Source organism: Dufourea novaeangliae, unplaced genomic scaffold, assembly GCF_001272555.1.
Source record: "Dufourea novaeangliae isolate 0120121106 unplaced genomic scaffold, ASM127255v1 scaffold24, whole genome shotgun sequence".
NCBI classification, from domain to species: domain Eukaryota; kingdom Metazoa; phylum Arthropoda; class Insecta; order Hymenoptera; family Halictidae; genus Dufourea; species Dufourea novaeangliae.
The window spans coordinates 510,145-531,649 of record NW_015373905.1 but is presented as its reverse complement, the minus strand read 5'-3'; the positions used below and the strand labels follow the sequence as shown (position 1 = coordinate 531,649).

The window sequence follows — 21,505 nt, the reverse complement described above, 5'->3', positions numbered from 1 at the left end:
ACGTCATGGGCACAATCGGCCTTTGGCCTCAAGAGCTCAGCCCCACACAAAAGGTTCTGGATAAAATACGAGCAGCAGCGATCGTATTAGTGACGATCAGCATCATGATAATTCCATTAATTTGTTCATTGCTCATTCTTGACGATTGGCATCATGATTTACCATCGTGCCTTGAGAACTTTGAGTTCTTATTAGCAATTCTCACCGCATTGATAAAATATATCTTTATGTACAAAAATAAGCAAGGTAAATATTTGTAACCACGATGTTTTGTTCCGAAACATATGTGTTAAATTTCGAGTTTCACCGACCCGAAGTACATACTTTCCATTGGTTGCATTTCAACAAGAGAGTGATGCTTCCTGAAAAAATTAAGTTAAAGGCCCGGGATAAAATTTGTTCGTGTAAGGCTCCATTTTGGAAATTAATCAACTTTGCGTTTATAGTAAGTAAAACCGGCAAGCAATGAACAGAACTTTAGCCGATTTCGATTGAATACTGCGTGTACTCATTTTCATGAAAAATCACCTTCTTGGCGATTGTACCTCGAATATTGGACATTACAAAATAGTACCAATAAATAAAATATTATCGGTGACATGAATTGTAAGATACAGACTACCATCGATCGAAGTGCAAAGAATTTCCACTGAACTTACTACGTTTAAGATTTCTTGCCGATTTTAAAAATGATGGAGGATGATTGGAAGAAGCCTAAAGCGGCCGCAGAAAGGGACGTGATGATACAACGTGCTCGAATAGCCAAAACATTGGCCAAGTTTTGTTACGTAGTAGTCGTTTTGTTAACATTTACTGTCATTTTCCTGCAGAAATTGGGTATGCCATTACGACATGCGACAAACGAAACCGAAATGTTCCTTTTCTCGACATATTACATAGTGGACGTATCTCGCAGCCCGTACTTTCAGATAATATATGTTCTACAAGCAATTAGCTTGTCAGCAATCGTATACGCTTACCTCGGGGCTGACATTTTTTTCGGACTGCTAGTCCTGCACATTTCTGCTCAGCTGGAAAATCTTCAAACGCGCCTCTCTAAAATTAAAACATCCAACCGCTTTGAGCGTGTCGTCAAGGACGCCGTGATGCATCACACGCGTCTCATTAGGTACTTGTCAATATTATAACATTGTATTTTCCATTTTGATACAACTTGTTCTAGAAACAAATGATAAAGCATGTTCTGTACGTTTGATTGACACCCTCTTTGTCAAAAAACATAAGAATCATTTCCTTACAGAGTGATCGACGTGATCGAAAATACGTACACGCTGCTGCTGTTCATGTTGTTATTGTACTTTGGTGTGTTTAGTTGCCTCTCTATATCCCAGATAATTACCGTAAGTGAATTACCACGGGGTAATCCTATGCAACAACGAGCGAATATGGTGCTAATGCGAATATTTATTTTCCAGATAATAACTGGTCAAAGCAATTATCCTGCATCGGTACTATACTTTCAAATAGGTTGTTACGCAACTACTTTCGTTCAAACATCCCTTTACTGTATCGCCGGACAACTGTTGGTTACTCAAGTAAATAAATATTTTAATTATAAGGCAACACAGTTCCAATGATACATGCCGGTGGTAGGTAGCTGGGCGAATTGTGGAGCACGCGGCAAGAATCAATGGAGTACAGTGTTCCTTAATGATTCGCGTTGTAATAATGACCACTGATTTCGTGAAAACTTTGATCGATTGATATCAATTTTACTTTATCTAATATGACGTATACATTTACACACAGTATGCTACACACAACATATCTTTGTTTTCGTTACCTTCAGAAGATCTTTGATTATATTGAATCTAATTTTTTACAAAACTGTCGTTCCTATAAGTGCAGCCGATCCGTAAAAACTTAAAAACGTATTGAAATCATTTGTTCGTAATAATAATAGTTGATCCATTTATTATTTATGATTATTACGTGTAAAGTCTGAAGGTATATACGCAGCTGCCTATGAGTGCGAATGGCTGAACTTAAAACCAAACGATGCGAAAAATTTAATTTTGATTATGACACAATCTAAGAAACCACTCTACGTGACCGCAGGAAAATTATTTCCCATGACGATGCTGACATTTTGCAACGTAAGATGAAACTTTGCGAGTTTTCGTATTTCTCTTCAATCTTTGACCACTATTTCACATTCAGTATCTTTCCAGGTATTAAAAATATCCTTCAGCTACATGTCTTTATTGTTGCGGAAACTGTAGCTACAATCGTGTCATATGAAATCATCTATGTAGCCAGTGTTTTAATTATAACGGAAGATTATAGCTGATGCTTTTGATGAAATAAAGAGTTGTTGTTAATCATCCTTTAATACTACGTCTAAACGTGATTATTCATGGGGGGTCCTAATTGAATAAATGAAACTGGACTTAGCATTTGCAAATTATTTTTTATCACTATCACTATTTTAGGGAGAAAGAAAATTATAAGCTGATAAATTGTAAAATGAATTTATTTGCATACTGCATTTGATATTGGTGAACCCTTCTGTGAGCACAATGCGCTTATAAGACTTGGAATGCAATGACAGAAGCGAAATGACTCAAGAGATAAATTCTTGTATAGGAACTAAATTCATTGATCTGAGTTAACATGTCATATTTCTTTAGATACTGTATACATTATTAAGCTTGAGGAAAATGGTACAAAAGGAATTGATACAAAGCATTGTGAAAAGGTAGAAGAAATTCTAAGTGGTACTGTCGAAGACACCACTGTTCTAATAGGAGTAACGATCAAGAAGAATGTTTCTCATCAAAAAGCGAAACGATACATTCAAGATCCAGGAATTGTTTTGTTGGCATGTCCATTGGAGTACAAAAAGGGAGAGTCAGTAACTAATACAGAAGTTTTGGTTAATGCTGATTTCACCAAAATTTAGGACCTACAAAAAGAACTGTAAAACTTTGTGTAGGAATTCCCGAGAAAGGTGAATTAGATTTGTCTTAATACTATCTGATAAAAGCTGGAAACCCTGGTATTCATATTCTAAGAAAAAGTGATACCAACGAAACCATAACAGCTTATGGTACAGCTCTGAAAAATTGAGAGAAGAAAATTTTGAAATTAAAGCTAGTCTTTTTGAAAGCAACAAACTTCGACATATATACTTTTGCTTTGTTATGCACTGGAAAGATCCAAAAGCATATGTACTATAATTCTGAGTGGTGCCAGTAAAAATGTATTCAATGGGCCACAAAGAAACCTATAAGCTGTTCTTCATGAAGTAAGATATCTTCTTAATGAATCTAAATCGGTACCAGATATGTAATGATTTTTAGTTTATATGTTTATAGTATATAGTCATACTACTATTAGATTGTCTCCTTATTACAGGTGGAGGAGCAGTGGAAATGGCAAAATCAAGACTTTTGACAGAGAAAGCAACAGTGCTGGTGTTGAACAGTGGCCTTGTAACGCTGTAGCACAAGCATTAGAAGAGTTCTGCAGAGGGATGATGAAGTCTACACCGTTAAAAAATTAACTGCAATGCGCGTCTTTTAATGGTACGTAAATTATATACACTTTTGAATTTTCAACTATAAGTTTATCGATACTACAGTGGACTCTAACTATATTGCCATGCGAGGCACTTCCCCTTCACACGTACTTTCGCGCATACAGACTCGCTCTCCCACCACGTTGCATACGCCGGCGCACCAGCACGATCCAGTTTTTGCACAGGCGCTGAGGCCGAGGCTACGACGAATAAACTTAGCATAGAGGGGGCTCTAAACTTATTGTCATTTTACTCCCCTACAGCCCCGACCATGGCAATATAGTTAGAGTCAACTGTATCTTAAACTATTTTATTTATTTACAAGGATATTTTTTTGCCTATTTAACCTCTGTTTGGGCAACCAAAATGTTCGCGGTTATTGAGCAAACAGAGTACCCCAAAGATACTATTCTGACAGATTAGATAAACATAGGTAATTTTACTTTCATACTTTTTCGAAACTTTTAGTTTTCCCTTTCTATGATATACCAAGTGCTGTTTTAGACAAGAACAGGAAGAAATCTGAAAGGAAATATAGAAATGGATACCCGGATACCCGGGTTTCTCAGGTCATTGTAAACATCCCAGTCTTTCTGAAGGCATTCACTGCAGCTTGCATGGAAGCTGCTTTCATAAAAGCTACTTCATGCAATTCGGGAACCTGCTTGTCTGTCATAGGACTACCTGCATGATTCTGCAACCATTTGGACACACTTTGATAGAAAGAGACATTTTGCTTCGTGTTACAAATACCTAAATATAACCATGTTCAATGACTAATAGAGAGGGAATATTACAAGATATGAAACAAAAGCTCATTGTACCATATGCAAACGGGCATCAGTTCGAACATCTATTGTAACGTAAAATTCGTTGCTTACTCGTGTATTCAATGACCTTGTAATAAGGATCATTGAAATCGCCTGAGCATCCTCTATTCTAATCTTATCTCTATTCTATTCTTATCTAAAAAAAATGGAGGTGACCTTATAATCTCCGAAAATCCACCACCTACAAAAAAATTATTACTGCCATATTATGGGCCCCTCTGTACCATAAGACTTTTGTACACAAAGTTGTTCCATATCTCTAAAAATAACGGAGATATTCGAGGTGATCAAAATTGTTGACCCAGCCTGTACATACTGCACTGATTGAAGTTGACATTGTTCGCCCTGTTACGTATGGTATGCACATACTAATGACAATGAAAACCTTTCGTTTCACACGGCAACATAATGTGATGTGACTCGTTGGAAAATGTAAATTGTAGACACCAGAATTAAATATTAGGTCGAGTCATAAGTAACTTCCGTTTTTTTATCAGACATTTATTTTGCTCTCATTGAATAACAAAATTATATGAATTTATTATGTATTCACCATTATTATCTATAACCTTCTCCCATCTTCCTGGCAGTTTATCAATTCCTTCCTTGTAAAATGTGGTTGGTTTGGACTGGAAGAAGTTTTCGACAGCCTGCCTGACTTGCTCTTCAGAATTGAAGGTTTTTGGCATTCAAAAAGTTTTGTAAGGAACAGAAAAGGTGGTAGTCTGTCGGGGCAAGATCCGGGGAGTAAGGTGGATTTGGTAAAACAGACCATCCAAGCTCAAGAATTTTTTCTTGAGTCACCCTTGCTGTATGTGGTCGCGCATTGTCGTGTAAAAGAATGACGTTTTTGCGATTGACGAGTGCAGGACGCTTTTCATGGAGTTTCTCTTGCACTCTTTGCAACTGCTGAACGTATCTATCCGCAGTAATCGTTAAATTTGACTTCAACAACTCGTGGTGAATTATTCCTTGACAATCGCACCATACACACAATAAAATCTTTTTGCCATGGATGTTTGCTTTCGGATCTGGTAGGGGTGGTTGATCCTTATCAAGCCACTGTCTTTTGCGGACTATATTGTCATAGGTAACCCATTTTTCATCGCCTGTTACAATCCTGTTTAAAAAAGGCTCAATTTTTACCCGTGAGAGCAGACTTGTGGCGATTGACATGCGATCTTCTTTATTCCGTTCACTGAGATTGTGAGGTACCCATACTCCTAACTTGCTGACTTTCCCTAATTTCTCCAGGTGGCGGTTAACAGTTGATTGTGATGTATTCAACCTTTCTGCTATACCTATTGTTGATTGACGTGGATTTTGCTCCAATATTGCCTTTAAAAGGTTGTCGTCAAAGTCGGAAGGACGTCCCGCCCTCGGTTCGTCTTTTAAGGTCGTATCTCCAGAACGGAATTTTATAAACCAATTTCTAACTGCCCGATCAGTTATTAGTCCTTCACCATATACACTGCATATTTTTTCAGCTGTCGCCTTAGCACTATTGCCTTGTTTAAATTCCCAAAGCATTACATGACGAATATGTACTTTTTGACTCTCCATTTCAGAGGTTAAAAAACACAGTTTATCGTAACGTGTAAACACACAAAACAGTTGACAAAAGATTAACTGAAGCCTCGTCTATATAGTGAAAACAAAAAGTTGTTGTCATGGTAACTCATAGCGGGTAGATACGAACAATAGATTCTACTTAGCTGCATCGGAAGTTACTTATGACTCGACCTAATAAATAAAATAAAACCGTGTAAAATCTTCTTAGAACTAGAAACTATTTATTAGTTATCCACTACTGAGTATGCATACATGTTACAATTAAGACGACAAAATAAGACTTACAAGGAAAGGTCCGTAAATGTTATGCTGACTTTATAACTGGCTTGGGCAGAGTGACAAGCCATGGAATTCTGAAGCCAACGATACTTGTTTCAGTGGCATATGGCCATTAGTTTATGAGATATTTAATGTTAAATTTTTAACACATGTATACATGCTCAAAGATAAATGCCTTCGACAAATGATAGCATAAAGTAAGTACAAGTTGGTAAGGTGTTCGTCTACAAAACTGGTGGTTCCTTTGGTGCCGATTTCAGCCGTTCTCGGTTGATATTAGTAATATACTATAAGTTTCTGTTATGGTACTAATATTTTATTATTTACATAAAATGTATAAAATGATTTTCTTACAAACATTATATTTAATTCGTGTTTTTTTTATAGTTTACATACATGCTCGTGTAGTACTTATCACATGAGTATACGCTTCTCATATGTATATCCTAATTTATATATTGGATTGGTCTAAAAAAAGAAAAAAATGGTATATTGAAGCCGGACTCTCGCATTGTTGCCATTTTACCTTCCACACGGCTAGTACTAGAGTCGGCTGTGAGAATGTATATGATCGCAACTGAACCCATGGATCTAGGAATTAGAAGACTGAGAGCAAGGTCCCATTCCTAGGTTCATAACTGAACCATAAGACCGTTGGGTCCTTGCTTCGTGGCAAAGTTTGAAAGTACACTTGACATCTTTAAGGGATCACCCCCACCACGGGAGTTTGTGGACCTGTGTATACGATCGTGACTACTATGAACGAAAGCGGGACGTCGTGTCCCTTGCACAAATATACCCTCTCTACTACTGCTAGCTACTACCTACAGTCATGTTTTCCCTACTTCGGGCAACCCAAATCTCTTTCATGGCGAAAAATCGTATGGCAGTATATTTTATTGTCAATTACATCTGATTAATGATTGTTCTGATATTATGTTTCCTTAATCTTCCTATTGCTCATTGTTCAACACTTCGTTATGAAATTTTTGCATTTCTCGTCACTTACGTCAGTCGCATACAATTTTACTTCCATCTCTCAATGACTCATCATACACTTTTCTTTACTCTATCTATTTCATAGTAGGTTCTAGAACTTTTAGAAATTCTCACAGAAGAACCAGCTATACTTTCTATCTTTTTTTTCTATCCTAGAAATGTCTTATTACTGAAGTGATATATCATCTAAAAAACTCGAAGGAACTCCTCTAACTCGTTCATACAATATATTAAGTATCTCATGACGGTTATTTTTTATGAGATTTTTAAAATAATTTGTTTTCTTCCCTGTCTTATCAAAACAAATATTATGCAATTTTTCAAAAATAGGACAAATGTTAATTCTTGCTCCGTGTAACAGTTTGGATAAATCGTTCGGTGTACAAACTTTTTGCCGAGTTAAAAACTGACACAAGTAATTTTCATTATTAAAACATAATTTATGAAAATTTCTAAAAATAGATGCGGAATTACTTCCTGTCATGGATAAATCACTAAATTAGATAAATCACTAGGCATGAACCCTGCCTCACGGAAATCGTGTAAAAGCTGTTTTTCATTTCCTGATTTATCAAAACAAATGTCATGAAAATGTTTTAAAGCAGAACAAATATTAGCTTTTGCTCCACGCAATATCTTAGATACATCTGTCGGCGTAAAACCACGTATTAAGAAATTATGTAAATACTTTTTAGTCTTTCCTAGAAAGCAAAAATCATGAAATTTTGTAGATCTATCCACTGCTCCAGACAGTATACTGCAAAAATCACTGGGCCTAAAACCTATATTATAAAAATCATCTAAAACCTTCGTTCTTGTACCTTTATCAGTAAAACAAACACTATGTAATTTCTCAAAATCATCTTTAACATTAACTCCTGACCCACATAGTGCACAGGATATGTTACTTGGCTTAAAACCTGCATTATAGAAATCATCTAAAAGTTTTGTTCTTTTCCCGTTAACAGTAAAACAAATACTATGTAACTGTTCAAAAACATCTTTAGCTTTAGCTCCTGATTCACTTAATATACTGCATAAGTGATGCAGTGTAAAACTTTTTTTCCCACTTTTCTCTTTAATAAAATGCTTTAAATGCTGTGTTTTATTTCCTTGGTCATCAAACAAAGCACCATATAAGTCCTTGAAAGCTTTTGCAGCATTAGTGCCAGCACCGTTCAAAATACTGGATATGTGAGACAGATTTATTCCTTTTCCTATTAAAGTTTTTAAACAATGTGTTTCATTTCTTTCTTCGTCAAACCAAAGATCATATAAGTCTTTAAAAACTTTCGCAGCATTAGCTCCTGATCCGCGCAAAATACTGGATACATTAGCTACACTTATTCCCTTCTCTTCCAGAGTTTTTAAATACTCTGTTTTCATTCCATTCACATCAAACCAAACATCATATAGGTCGTTAAAAGCTTTTGCAGCTTTAGATCCTGCCCCACTTAAAATTTTGGTTATGGGAGGCAGACTTATTTCTTTTTCTACTAGTGTTGTTAAATATTGTGTTTCATTTCCTTCTGAATCAAACCAGAGATCATATAATTCTTTAAAAGCTTTTGCACCATTAACTCCTGATTGATGTAAAATAGTGGATATATTAGCTGGACTTATTCCCTTTCCTCTTACAGTTTTTAAATATTGTGTTTCTTTTCCGTTCATGTCAAACCAAAGATGATACAGATCTTTAAAAGCTTGTGCAGCGTTAGCTCCTGATCCACCTAAAATACTGGATATATTAGTTGGACTTATTCCGTTTCCTTCCATAGATTTTAAATATTGTGTTTTATTTCCGTTCGCGTCAAACCAGAGATAATACAGGTCTTTAAAAGCTTTCGCGGCATTAGCTCCTGATCCACGTAAAATACTGCATATACTAGCTGCACTTATTCTCTTGTCTTCTAGATTTTTCAAATAATGTGTTTTATTTCCGTTCACATCAAACCAAAAATGAAATAGGTCTTTAAAAGCTCTTGCAGCATTAGCTCCTGATGCACGTAAAATACTGAATATATGAGCTGGATTTATTTTATTTTTATCTAGAGCTTTCAAATATTGTGTTTTATTTCCGTTCACATCAAACCAAAGATCATACAGGTCTTTAAAAGCTTTTGCAGCATGAACTCCTGATCCATTCAAAATATTGGATATGTTAGGCAAATTTATTCTGTTTTCTATTACAGCTTTTAGGTATTGTGTTTTATCTCCTTCTGCATCAAACCAAAGATGATAGAAACCTTTAAAAGCTTTCACAGCATTAGCTCCTGATCCATGTATAATACTGGATATATTAGCAGGACTTATTCCCTTCTCTTCTAGAGTTTTTAAATACTGTGTTTTATTTCCTTCTGTGTCAAACCAAGCATCATATAAGTCTTTAAAAGCTTTTGCACCATTTGCTCCTGCTGCACTCAAAACACTAGACATGTTAGTTAGATTTATTCCTTTTTCTTCTAGAGTAGTCAAATATTGTGTTTTATTTCCTTTCACATCAAACCAAAGATCATATAGGTCTTTAAATGCTTTTGCAGCATTAGTACCAGCACCATTTAAAATACTGGATATGTTAGCTGGACTTATTCCCTTTTCTTCTAGATTTTTTAAACATTGTGTTTTATTTCCTTTTCTATCAAACCAAAGATCATATAAGTCTTTAAAAGCTTCTGCAGCATTAGCTCCTGCTGCATGCAAGATACTAGACATATTAACTAGATTTATCCCCTCTTTTTCTAGAGTTTTCAAATATTTCGTTTTGTTCCCTTGTGCATCAAACCAAAGATCATATAAGTTTTTATAAGCTTCTGGAGCATTGGCTCTTGCTCTACACAATATACTGGACACATTAGAAAGATTTATTCCCGCTTCTTTTAGAGCTTTTAAATGTTGTGTTTCATTTCCTTCTACGTCAAACCAAAATTCATATAAATCTTTAAATGCTTTTTCAGGATTAGTTTCAGCTCCACATAAAATGCTAGACATAGTTGTTAGATTTATTCCGTTTCTTTTTAGAACTTCTAGATATTTTCTTCCTTCTCCTTTAATTAAAAAGTCTAAGAACTGATTAAATGCAGTTGCTCCTACTTTGCCAACCACACTTTTAGCAAATTTAATTTCATCGATAATGTTCTTATTTTGAATTTTCCGATAACTAAATCTATTATTTTTTATATCTTCAAGAAGCTTTTTCATTATTTTTTCAGTAATTGGTCCAAATTCATGAGATTCTGACCAACGTAATGTTATTTCATGCAATTCTTTGTAATTATATAAAACTTTATTAGGCTCATTATTTGTTTCTACCTTATTTCTAATAACCCTTCTCAACTCTTCTTTATTAGCTTGATTAACTGCAAATATTAGTTTATCTAAAAATTTCTCTTTTATTTCTTTTTCATTCTCATTTGAAAGTCTTCCTTGTTCTTTTTCTTTTCGCAAAGTAGGAGGAAGGTGCAATAAACTTAAAACTTTCGCTCTTGTTTCTTCTTCCGTAAATCGATAAAGACTGTCCTGACGTATGCACGAACAATTTCTTAAAATTTTATACCTTTTTTTTCGAATATCTATACTATCAAATTTTAAAGGAAAAAAATCTTTAGATTTCCCTTTTTTTAAACGTTTTCCTTCTGTAAGGTCCAGATCTGCATTAGTATACATTATAAAATATCTTACATCATTTTTTAGTTCTTCAACAAAGAAAGTAAACTGTTTGTTAATAGAAAACAGACTCTTCTCTTTCTGTTGTTTGGAACAAAACAACTGACTGTAACCAATATTACTGTTCATAGTATAAGCTTTTACGTAAGTAAATCTATTTTTATAATTGATAATAATGTCATTAGAAATACAATATCTTTTTCCTTCAAAGTTTATGGAAAACATATTTTTATGCAAGAACATGTCATGCAAGAAGGACATTAATAAATTGAATCCATATGTAATTTGAGATATATCATTTCCACCTTTTTTACATTTTTCTGAAACTGTTAAATTACATAATACTCTTTCTTGTAATTTTATATAATCCTCTAGAATTTTACTTTTTTCTATTTCACTTTTAACTATGCTGTTTAGTTCTTCTCTATTAGGCTGATTAACTGCAAATACTAATTTATCTAAAAATGATCCTTTTATTTCTTTTTCAAATTCCTGAGACAATTTTCTTTTTTCTATTATTTTTTTCACAGTAGATGAAAATTCTAATCGCTTTAAAAATTCCTTTTTTGTTGTCCTATCTTGTATAAATTTATAAAAATCACACTTATTCGCATTATCATTTGTAAACAAAAAGTCTTTTAAAATATCACATTCCTTTACATCTATACTAACAAGCTTAAATGGATAAAAATTTCTAGATCGCCCTTTTTTCAAATTCTTTTCTTCTGTAAGATCGAAACCTGAATTAGTATAGATAATAAGATATTCTATATTACTTAATGAGCTGTCTACTTTAGATATCAAATGTGTAACAAAACTATCAAAATACTTACTAATAGAAAAACTTCGTTCTTTTTTATTAAACAGTTTAGTGTAACTAATATCATTATCTATATAATATTTGTCTACATATTCAATTTGTACTTGAATAGTCTTCTCTTTATTGTGGAGAACAATATTATTAAATTTATCAGCTCCAAAACCCCTAAATGCTAATGATACTAAAGGATATTTATGTTCATACATAAACTTTCTAAGTGAGCAAAGCACTGACAAATCTAACCAATACATAAGCCTAATCAACGTATCAGGAAGATTACTCTTGTATTGACAAGGATTCCACAGTTTGTCAGGCAAATCCTGCCTAGATTTGTTGTGTAAACTATCAGACAATTCTAATTCTTTGTATGGCCTCTTTGATAGTATATAATCTTTGTCTGTAACAGAACGTCTCCGTTTCCTAGAGCTAGGAACAGCTTTAGAATTTTCTTCAACTGAATTCCTTGAATCACTACTTTGTCCACATAAGGTGATTGTACTACCTTGTAACATCTCGCAATAGTTCCGAAAATTCTTTGCCTAGCATAAAAATTACCTATTTTCTTCATTTGGTTACATAAGAGTACAGAAAAAGTTATTTCTTATGACTTACTGAAGTACTGAAGATCACCTAGAGCACCAAGAAAAGAGCACTGAACTTATATGTATTGTATATGCTATAAGGTTAAGAGTTGAGAGTTGGGAACAGTTGAGACTCTCAACTTGAGAGCAGTGATGCCAACTAATAACTGAACTATATTTATATACAGTAGATACAGAAAGAGTCTGAGTGCTTTGAAGTAAATACAACAATGAACCTAACTGTTCACTCAGAGCTCCAACCTAATTGTTGGATCTCTTCTAAATTCTGTCCCAAAAAAACTGTTCGAAAAATGGTTGCTGGGTCCGTGCATCTCCTCTATGCACACTTGGCGCGATACTTTAAAGGAGGGGGTTGCCGCAACCTTCTGTCGATGGGGGTGAACGGCAGTTCGACAACATCGCGGGACTTTCCAGTCGCTTCCGCTTTCCTTACGCGGTTCCGAAAAACCGTTAAGTCCCCGCGCGGAGGTACTGTCCCAAAATCTGGGGTTTATGATTTATGACACTCCGAGGGTCATGCGGCCCTTTCAAGGTTGGTCTCCTGCACATTTTATTGCCAAATGTCAGGAATACGTTTCCTTCCGAGGGTTTCAATGAATTTTAAAATCCCCTGACCGTTCCATAAACCTGTGTTAGCGACGAGCGCTAACAACTATGTACTTTACAAAATAGCGGCTCATATATTGAATGTATGATATGTCATAATTATATTATCCATTACTGTTTTTAATTAATTATAATTTACCTTTCTAAATAGTTAGTGTATTCTACAATAAAGATAATTAGTAATATTATTTTAATAACTTATTAATTATAATAACAGATGAAAGAAAAGCTAGGAAATTTAATTTCCTTCCTAGGAAAATTTGCTGATGTTTTATTTTTAACATTTTACACCTAAAGTATAAAACTATACTTTAATATACAAAAGTAAAAAATATAAAATTTTTTGTATTTAGAATTTCAGTTTCAATATTACAGCAAGTATGTAGTAAAAAATATTTGGGTATACATACATCTACATCAGCCTACGTATTTGTTAGTAATCATCTTACTATGTACAGTACAGTATATTATGCGACCTAATAATACACACTAAAAGGCACAAATTGTTAAATAGAGTATGTGTAGCTTATGAAAATAGCTATAATCATACTTTAGTTTAATGTCATAATTAAATGAATTCATTATAATGCATTTTGATAATGCATAGATTTTGTCAAGTTTTGTTGTTATAATAATTCATTCAGTTATCTTGAGATATTGTTTCAATTAGAATCAATTATTCTTGTTTTAGGAATACTATTCAATTCATTAAATGTCTCTTCACGTAAAATATTAAAACTAACGGAATAGATTTTTCCAAGCGTATTTAACATCCTTTGTCATTAGCTTTATAAGAGTAAATTATACTTTCTTGAGCAACAAAAGAAATGTATCTTTTTAATGAAGATTATTACTTTTCGTCAAAACTAAAATTAAAAATTGGATTATATTCATTATTCGTATCGTATTCGAAGCACAAAATAATTTGTTCTGCTTTCTGCCATTACTCATAGTACTATGTTTTGTAGAAAAATCGATCTTTCACAATTTAAGACAGTTAATATTTACATTATCATATTAAATTAAATTGCAGATGCGTTGTTTGGAAATCATAAATCTACAACATGTATAGGAAATCCATAAGCGCAGTAACAACTAGTAAACGTATTTTAATACGCTCTAATGTGCCAGGTCCTGAAATACAAATTAGATTACGACAATGTCGAAGTGCCACCCCAAGCGTGTATTAAATTCAACGTTTTGTTAAGCTTTGAACACCACTCTAATCTATCTTCTTTTGTATCCGCCGATAATAAATGCCTAAAAAGAATGTTAACAATTTCACTATGATCGACTTTTCTGTTTTTGTAATTTTTCGAAGACAAGCTGTAATATTTACCTAATTGTTGTCATATGTCCATTTCTAATCATAATCAAGCTTTCAGTGTCGCCAGGTTCTGCAGTTCTAGTTGCTTCAAGTAAAAACGTATTAGGCCGTGCACATATATCTCTGGAGACTAATCCAACGTTCATTGTAGAAACACCTATAAATGTGAAAGTAAAACAAAATAATTCAATTTTACTGTATTTTAATAAATACTGTAATGAATTAAAGTTGTGTATAACTACTTTGTAAATCTAAGCTCTCAATAGGAGTCTTCTTCTTTTCATCGTCGGGATATTTCCAATACGATAATGTGGATCCTTTCAGCAAACACCATCTACGATGCCAAGCACCAAATCCAGAAACGTCTTCAAACATTGTTAGAAATCCTCTATGTTCCACCGATACTGAAAGCTCGCACGAGACATGCATTTGTAATCGACCTTCTAATGGAGACTGTTGTGGTACCTATAAATTGCCGTGAAATAAATAACAACAGTCACACATATTTCAGGAGTTATCATCTTATACAATGTTTACACCAATGCTTACCTTATTTAGTGTAAATTGTTGTCGATGCACTTCTTTTAGACTAAAAATAACGTAGCCAGACAACTGGAACGCGGGAGATCTAACAGCATTTGGCCCTGCTGGACTTTGAACAGATGGCATTATTAATCGGCTATCTTGTTTCAAAAATTTTTTCGGAGTTTTATTTGCTAGCTGCAAGATGTTGACATATTTAGTTAGATTGTCCATAATTGTACATTAAAACTTAGTTTTTTCTTTAAGTATATCGAAGACAATTTACTTACTTTTTTGCTGCAATTGTTGTTATTACTGCTATTACTGTTACAATTATTGATGTGATATTTTATTTCGTGTGGCAAGATTTCAGCTTGTGTTTGGAGGGAATAAATTTCAACGGTAATTTTAAAATCATTATTCAAATCATGTAATTTAAGTGTTGATGGAAATCGAAGACACGAGTCGCCATGTTCTGCTACAACCACTGGAGTAGCAACTATTTCCTCCAAATGTCGCATCAAACAAACAAAATGAAGACGCGTATCTACAAAAGAATTATTAAATTAATAAACTTCTCTAACGCTATATTATTCTTCAGTTTTACTTAATAATATTCACCGGGACTATTATTGCGGTAGAATTCTCGTCTAAGAGGGAAAGTAATAGCAGAAACCGTTAATGAACCACTTTCTTGTACTTCCGGTGATCCAGGAGTAACAGGTTTCAATGTGCCCTCTACTTTTAATCGTTGAACTTCATTTAAAGCAGCTTGTCGTCTGTGCGCTATATTATACAAGTTATATATTTTAAACCATTTAAATAGTGTGTAATTAATAAGTAAGGTTTGAAGTTATATTAGTATTTAATAATTACTAGCAACGAGTAATAATCGTTCTCCCTCAACTTGCTCTCGAGAATCATTGAACTCTACAGTCGAAGTACACAAATTCAGTGCTTGACTAGCTTGGCCGATAATTGTTTGCTGTTTGCACACATCGTCCAGCAAACGCTTCACTTTTTTCTGTACTAAAAGAGATTCGTCCTTATCATCAACTTGTGTCGCGTCGGAAACAATATTTGTAGATTCTTGCGTTCTCGATATTATACGCACGGGAGTTTTAGGCGTCTGAAATTAATTTTTTTAGTAAAATTAAATAAAAATATAAACACATGGTTGTAGTATTTAAATAGCTCACTTGAGATTGTTGTCGTCGATAAAAGCTGACACTGTGCATTAATGGTACGCAATTATCACCATCTATGACATAAGTTTCACCCTTTTTGGAAGATGAAGGGGTAACCGTTTTTACAGGTGAGCGGTATAATGACCTTAAGAATGAAAACGTTACTTTTTAATTAAAATATTAATTATACACATGTCTGGTATATGTACATGTACCAATTTGTATCTTACCCTTGACTATACTTGAAGCTCGTTGACACATTTGATGGACTTTTACCACCTTTGTTTAATTTAGGTGGAGTTGGCCCTTCTTCCATATTAGCACTTGCAGCATGTGCTTCCTGCAGCGCTAGGCATTCGTCTAAATATTCATCCATCTCGTCCAATACCGAAATATCGGAAGTTGTACTGTCTGGATCTGGATCAATTGATCTCTGTAAGTTGTATTCCCAAAATTTTGTAATAACAAGTCAACAAATACGGGATAACGTGTATTTAGTATCACTACATTGCAAAAATATTATTTTTAAACACTAAAATATACCTTTTTATTTAAAAATGCTTGTTCATTTACTGCTCGCAAAATACTCCTGCCCAGACTGGTATTCACTTCTTCACAGTCTTCTTCGCTGTCGACCTCGGTCCCAGTATCCTATTAAAAATTAAACATACACGATTAAATATAAAAAATCATATGAAACACACTAGTCTCTGTTTAAATTGAAATGTTCTGTAATTATCTTACCTGTACATAATATTCAGCCTCTGTTCCAGTCTCAGTGTCAGTTTTCTCGTCTAAGGTAGCAGTTTCTGCTTCTGTACTATTAACAGTATATTCTGTATCCGTTTCTGTTTCTGTCTCTGTCGTATTTTCAATATCAGATAGATTAGGGTAAAGATGTCCAGGCTTAGGTGGAGCAACGCGAATACGTTTAACATCAGACACTGTTTTTACTTCCTGTTTTTTTGAAGGACTACCTACAACTATAAAATGTACGAAATTAAATATGTTGTTTGAATACGTTATAAATATTTAAATCGTAATATTTTTGTAATAATTGCAATTACATACCTTGTCTTTTCACTGGTGAATTCTTGTTTTGATTAGGCATAAGTTTTGAATTAGAAGCATATAGTTGTGGAGGAGGAGGTGGAGGTGGGGGAACACCGTGATCCTATTACAAAAACAGTATGTATACTTTATATTCATCACCTTGAATAAAAATCATATACTATAGAAATTAATTAAAAAATAATGCTGTACTTACAGGTGCGGGTGTTGGTTTCACTGGACAAACTGGAGAATTTTTCGGAGAATTTGATTTTCCCTCGCTGCTTTCACTTGTTCTAATACAAGAACCAGCAGCAGCTTGAGCCATTTCTTTATTTCTATTAAAACGTGACCGAAGCATATCCAACTCGCGCTGTCTCTCTAAATGAGTGTTACGCAAAATATTATTTTCTAACTCTTGAGTACTTAAACCTTGTTCAAACTTTTCTCGTTGAGCATTGACAGAGTTGCTAGGAACACCGGTTTTAGCTTTTCCTGTAACAGAACCTTCAAATGTAAGATTGTATTAAAGATATATTTTTAATAACACAAAGTTATATTATTTTGTAATTAATTTACAGTATTAAAAATACCTCCATTGTTTGCGTGACCCGTCTTTTCCTTCTCTTGAAGCTTTTTCGGTGGCACAGACATAGTAAGAGGTGCTTTTGGTAATAAAGGTGCTTCTCCTTTATTTTTCTCAAAAAGCGCCATTCTCTCAGAAAGTGACATCTGAGCAGGATCCTTTACTTTAGCTTCTGTATTTTTAGATTCGAATAGAGAAGCTTTACTCAGTACTGAGCCTGGGCTAGATTGACCAGGACTTTTTGGAGAGTTATTGAAACCAAATCTTGGTGCCAATCGGGAACTGCTTGTGCTGGGTGTTGCATTCCTTGACGTTTTCTCTGGAGTGTTGGAACTTTTAGCATTAACAGTTTTTGAAGAAATTTTTGCTTTCTTGTCATCGGTTTCTTCGTTTTTTCTAGCATCTTCTTGAATTTGTAGAAGTTGCTTGGGTGATGAACTCGTAGAACCCGCAACTTTTCCCTGAGAACAAGCCTTATAGTCATATACAAGGCGACTATTGCTTTTTGTACGACTAAAGCCTTGAGCCTCCTGTAAATAGTGGTTTCATCGAACAGACTCGATCACATGTAATACATCCATTCCTTCACCCATTATAATGTACACGATTTTTATATTTCCTTCACAGAAAAACTTTTTAAAGCTTTAGTCATATAAAAGAAACAAATAAAATTTATATGTCAAAAATAGTACTTACCAATGTTTCTAATACAGTTTTATCCCACTTTAATTGTTTTGTTGAACATGGTTCACACTTCTTGGGACTACCTCCTTTGCTGTTTCTAATTCCTTTGTTATATCCACTTGTGCTTGGCTGTGGTTCTGACGCATTTTTAACTTGTTCATTCAATTTTGCTTGTATCCTGTCCGCTTTGCTTTCTACAGGTTTCGCCTAAAAAAAATATATACGTCTTTTCAATTTTCTGAAATACAATAAAATCTTCAAAAATTCATAATCCATTTACCAAAACTGGATGTGAAAGATCATCTTCCCAATTGTTAATTGTTGAGGCAAGGGCTGCTAGTCGGTCAAGTCTAGCCCCTTTCTTCGATGGTTTTTGTTCAGTGGCCTCTTCTGTTGCATAAAATCTTTCTTCTGTTCTGTGAATTGGTGAACTTAACTCCCGACTGCTATCGTCTACAAAAGAAAAATTATCTATAGCTTCCATAAAACTAAATTCACATGAACAATAGATAATGCAAATATCAATGCATTTCTGTATTCAAGTTTACACACATTAATAATGTTATTTAAAATACTCACAAAAACCAAAAATACTATATTATAGTTCATGTACATGCATTGGTATTACTTCTATTTTTCGTGATACAAACGTTTTGAAAATAATATACTGAGTATACACTGAATTCTGTTTTTATACGGATTATTTACATGATTTTGATTTAATGAAATTTAGGATAAAATGAAATTCTATTTTTGTACGATTTAGTTTCACCTGAAAATCCGATAAATTTAACTTTTCAAAAATCTTCACTTAATTTCAATTCTAAAAAAAAATATTTCTTCTTATTTTGTTAGGAAATTGGTCTGAATTAAAAAACAACTTATCAAATCGTTTATCGTATTATTTTTATCAGGTTTATGATCTGGAAACATTTTTTCATATGCACAATCTCTTTTTCACACGAATTTTTACACGGATTTTTCGGGAATGTACCTATCAAGTAAAAACAGAATTATGTGTACTGAAACAAGCTGCTTTTATATACCAATGTGCTTAAAAAGTACCTACATTATATGTAATTTACGCAATTCATTTTTTAACAAAATTCATAGGTTTTTCATTTCAAAAGTGTTAATTAGATTTAAGTGTAATGTACTTTTGTCCTCCTGAATAATAATTATGATTCTGAAATTGTTGGTAGATCCATGGTGGTTAACGTTTTTTTAATTATTTCAATAATAGGATGGCAATAATTGAAACAACAAAACAAGAAATACATTGAAATAAATCCTTTGTCCGGCAATTGTGTTTATCATATACATATGACTTGCATTGTAGAAAGTACATACAGACATCCCATTAAAGCAGTGTGAGAAACCAGTTTAAGGCAAACTGTGTGGGTGTACTACAGAATATAGCTTACCAGAATATAGTTTGCCAAGCCTTTGTAACTTTGACTTCACATTGCATAGCCCAAACTGTCCATTCTCTTTATTTACTTGTTCTTCTGTGTCATTATTAACGTTCTTAGACACTGATTTTCTGGGAGATTTTGTTGGAGATGAACTATCCATTGACAGTTTTGCAGGAGACTTTGTTGGAGTTTTACTCTTTATGACTTTAAATTAAAAAAGTATATAAAATCTAAACATTACCCTGTACAATTACTTATTTACAAATATTCTATTTTATTACAATGATTAAAATTAATTGTTAAGCATTACACAAAACAAACTACTAATAAATTTTAATACCTGTAGCCTGTGCCAAAATAGCATTTGCATCCTTTAAAGGACTACGTCTTCTTTTAACATCATGTCCAGCATTCGATAATTGATTATCTAATTTCTCCCTTCTTGCCCTAGCACGTTCTAACATCCGCTGTTTATTTATTCAATACAAAAAATTAGTAAAAGTCCATTTGTTTGAGAAATTAATAGTGGTCCATTATTGTAATTAGACTACAGATTTATTACATTTATGGCATAAATAAGTATGCAAAAGTAGAATAAAATAAAACCTGTAACTAGGAGAATTTAAATTTTTAATATACTTCTTTACTTTATAAACCCAATCAAGGCTGAAATTCATTTTTCTGTGACTCCAATTCCAGTTAAATATCTTATAAGGTGGATATTTGCATAAATATACCTATGCAGTCTAGTCACAACTTTAATAAAACCACAAAAATTAATAAAACTCCAAATACTTGATTTAAAAAAAAACTAATAATTAATAAATAGTTGTATACTTAGTTTCACTAGTTTATGAATTTCTAAAAATAAAATATTGAAACATTAATAGTTATTTCCATATTAAAACAATTCAAACAGCGTTGAAACATGTATTAACAGAATAATGAATATCTTCGCGAAAAATTTTCACCAAAACTGTGACCATTGACCATCACCGTGTTGTATATTGCAATTGAATGGAAGGGCTTTACCTGAGTGAAAGGGTCCATTGTACGATGTAAACGGTATTATCCTAATCCAAGCCGACGGTCTAAATAACTGTGAAATATGAATGATCACGTTCGCTCAATATTAAACAGTATATTGAAGAGTACTGCCGTCAACCAAACGTTAAAAGAATTCGCACGTTTCTTTAAATCATACGTAATAGGAAGTTATTCCCAACCGTTGAATTTAAACACAACCGCCAAGGCAATCAAACGCGTGCAATATACTGAAACTGACAGTTCTAATTTCTCGACCTTTCTCTTTGATATTATTCGTTAAGGAAACGTCGCAAGTTTGAAAATGACACCAACTATTTGCCGTTTTGAACCATAGTACTCTCATGCAGAAAAAACGACGCGGTGCATGGAAAACATTTTCGCGCAATTCAAATACAATAGGATGCGTCGCAAGAAAACCAACCGAAGCTCTTCACAGGATTGGAGTAACTACACAGGGAAAACGTCATTAAACCCACCGTTGTAGAGGGGGGCAGCGTACGCTTACATAGGGTCATTTGAAATGAAATGATTTGATTGGTCGTCGTGAATACAAATGGTAGAGAGTGGGAATAAACGTGAATTAAACAAATTTAGATAAAATTTTAGATTAAAATGCTGTTGTACTTATGTAGTGATTGAAAATTAAATACGAATGAAAAAAATATTCTTATTTGTAACATTTCTTTGGTATATTTGAAGTCCTTATTTGTATTTAAAATAATACTCCAAACTCTGTTTTAGATACATTGTACCCTGATCTAGTTCTTGTTTTAAT

General features: G+C 33.5%; 3 protein-coding genes across 3 annotated transcripts; all 3 read right to left on the bottom strand.

Moving 5' to 3' along the window:
* Positions 1 to 5,037: 5,037 nt before the first annotated feature.
* Positions 5,038 to 5,934, bottom strand: LOC107193748 (histone-lysine N-methyltransferase SETMAR-like). The gene has a single exon (XM_015583252.1). The coding sequence runs from the start codon at positions 5,932 to 5,934 to the stop codon at positions 5,038 to 5,040; it is 897 nt and encodes a 298-aa protein (XP_015438738.1).
* Positions 5,935 to 7,701: 1,767 nt separating this feature from the next.
* LOC107193747 lies at positions 7,702 to 11,992 on the bottom strand. The gene has a single exon (XM_015583251.1). The coding sequence runs from the start codon at positions 11,953 to 11,955 to the stop codon at positions 7,702 to 7,704; it is 4,254 nt and encodes a 1,417-aa protein (XP_015438737.1). The 5' UTR covers positions 11,956 to 11,992.
* A 1,945-nt stretch (positions 11,993 to 13,937) lies between these two features.
* On the bottom strand, positions 13,938 to 20,733 carry LOC107193769 (actin-binding protein anillin-like). The gene is made up of 19 exons (XM_015583273.1): positions 20,716 to 20,733; positions 20,024 to 20,150; positions 19,693 to 19,887; positions 18,549 to 18,721; positions 18,281 to 18,475; positions 17,592 to 18,045; positions 17,216 to 17,493; positions 17,020 to 17,122; positions 16,693 to 16,931; positions 16,492 to 16,599; positions 16,179 to 16,381; positions 15,961 to 16,093; positions 15,638 to 15,890; positions 15,383 to 15,547; positions 15,052 to 15,308; positions 14,789 to 14,959; positions 14,482 to 14,704; positions 14,252 to 14,396; positions 13,938 to 14,172 (listed from the first exon to the last, which is right to left on the bottom strand). Exons 1-19 carry the CDS (start codon positions 20,731 to 20,733, stop codon positions 14,064 to 14,066), a joined length of 3,549 nt encoding a protein of 1,182 aa, XP_015438759.1. The 3' UTR covers positions 13,938 to 14,063.
* Between the last annotated feature and the right edge of the window lie 772 nt (positions 20,734 to 21,505).

Bases quoted from the DNA above. Each gene is read 5' to 3' on its own strand.
- LOC107193748 (XM_015583252.1), bottom strand. From the start codon at position 5,934: ATGGAGAGTCAAAAAGTACATATTCGTCATGTAATGCTTTGGGAATTT.
- LOC107193769 (XM_015583273.1), bottom strand. The intron at 17,123-17,215 runs GTAAGTACAGCA...TTTTTGTAATAG, and splicing joins TGAAACCAACACCCGCACCT to GATCACGGTGTTCCCCCACC. The intron at 15,548-15,637 runs GTAATTATTAAA...TGTATAATATAG, and splicing joins ACGATTATTACTCGTTGCTA to CGCACAGACGACAAGCTGCT.
- LOC107193747 (XM_015583251.1), bottom strand. From the start codon at position 11,955: ATGTATTGGTTAGATTTGTCAGTGCTTTGCTCACTTAGAAAGTTTATG.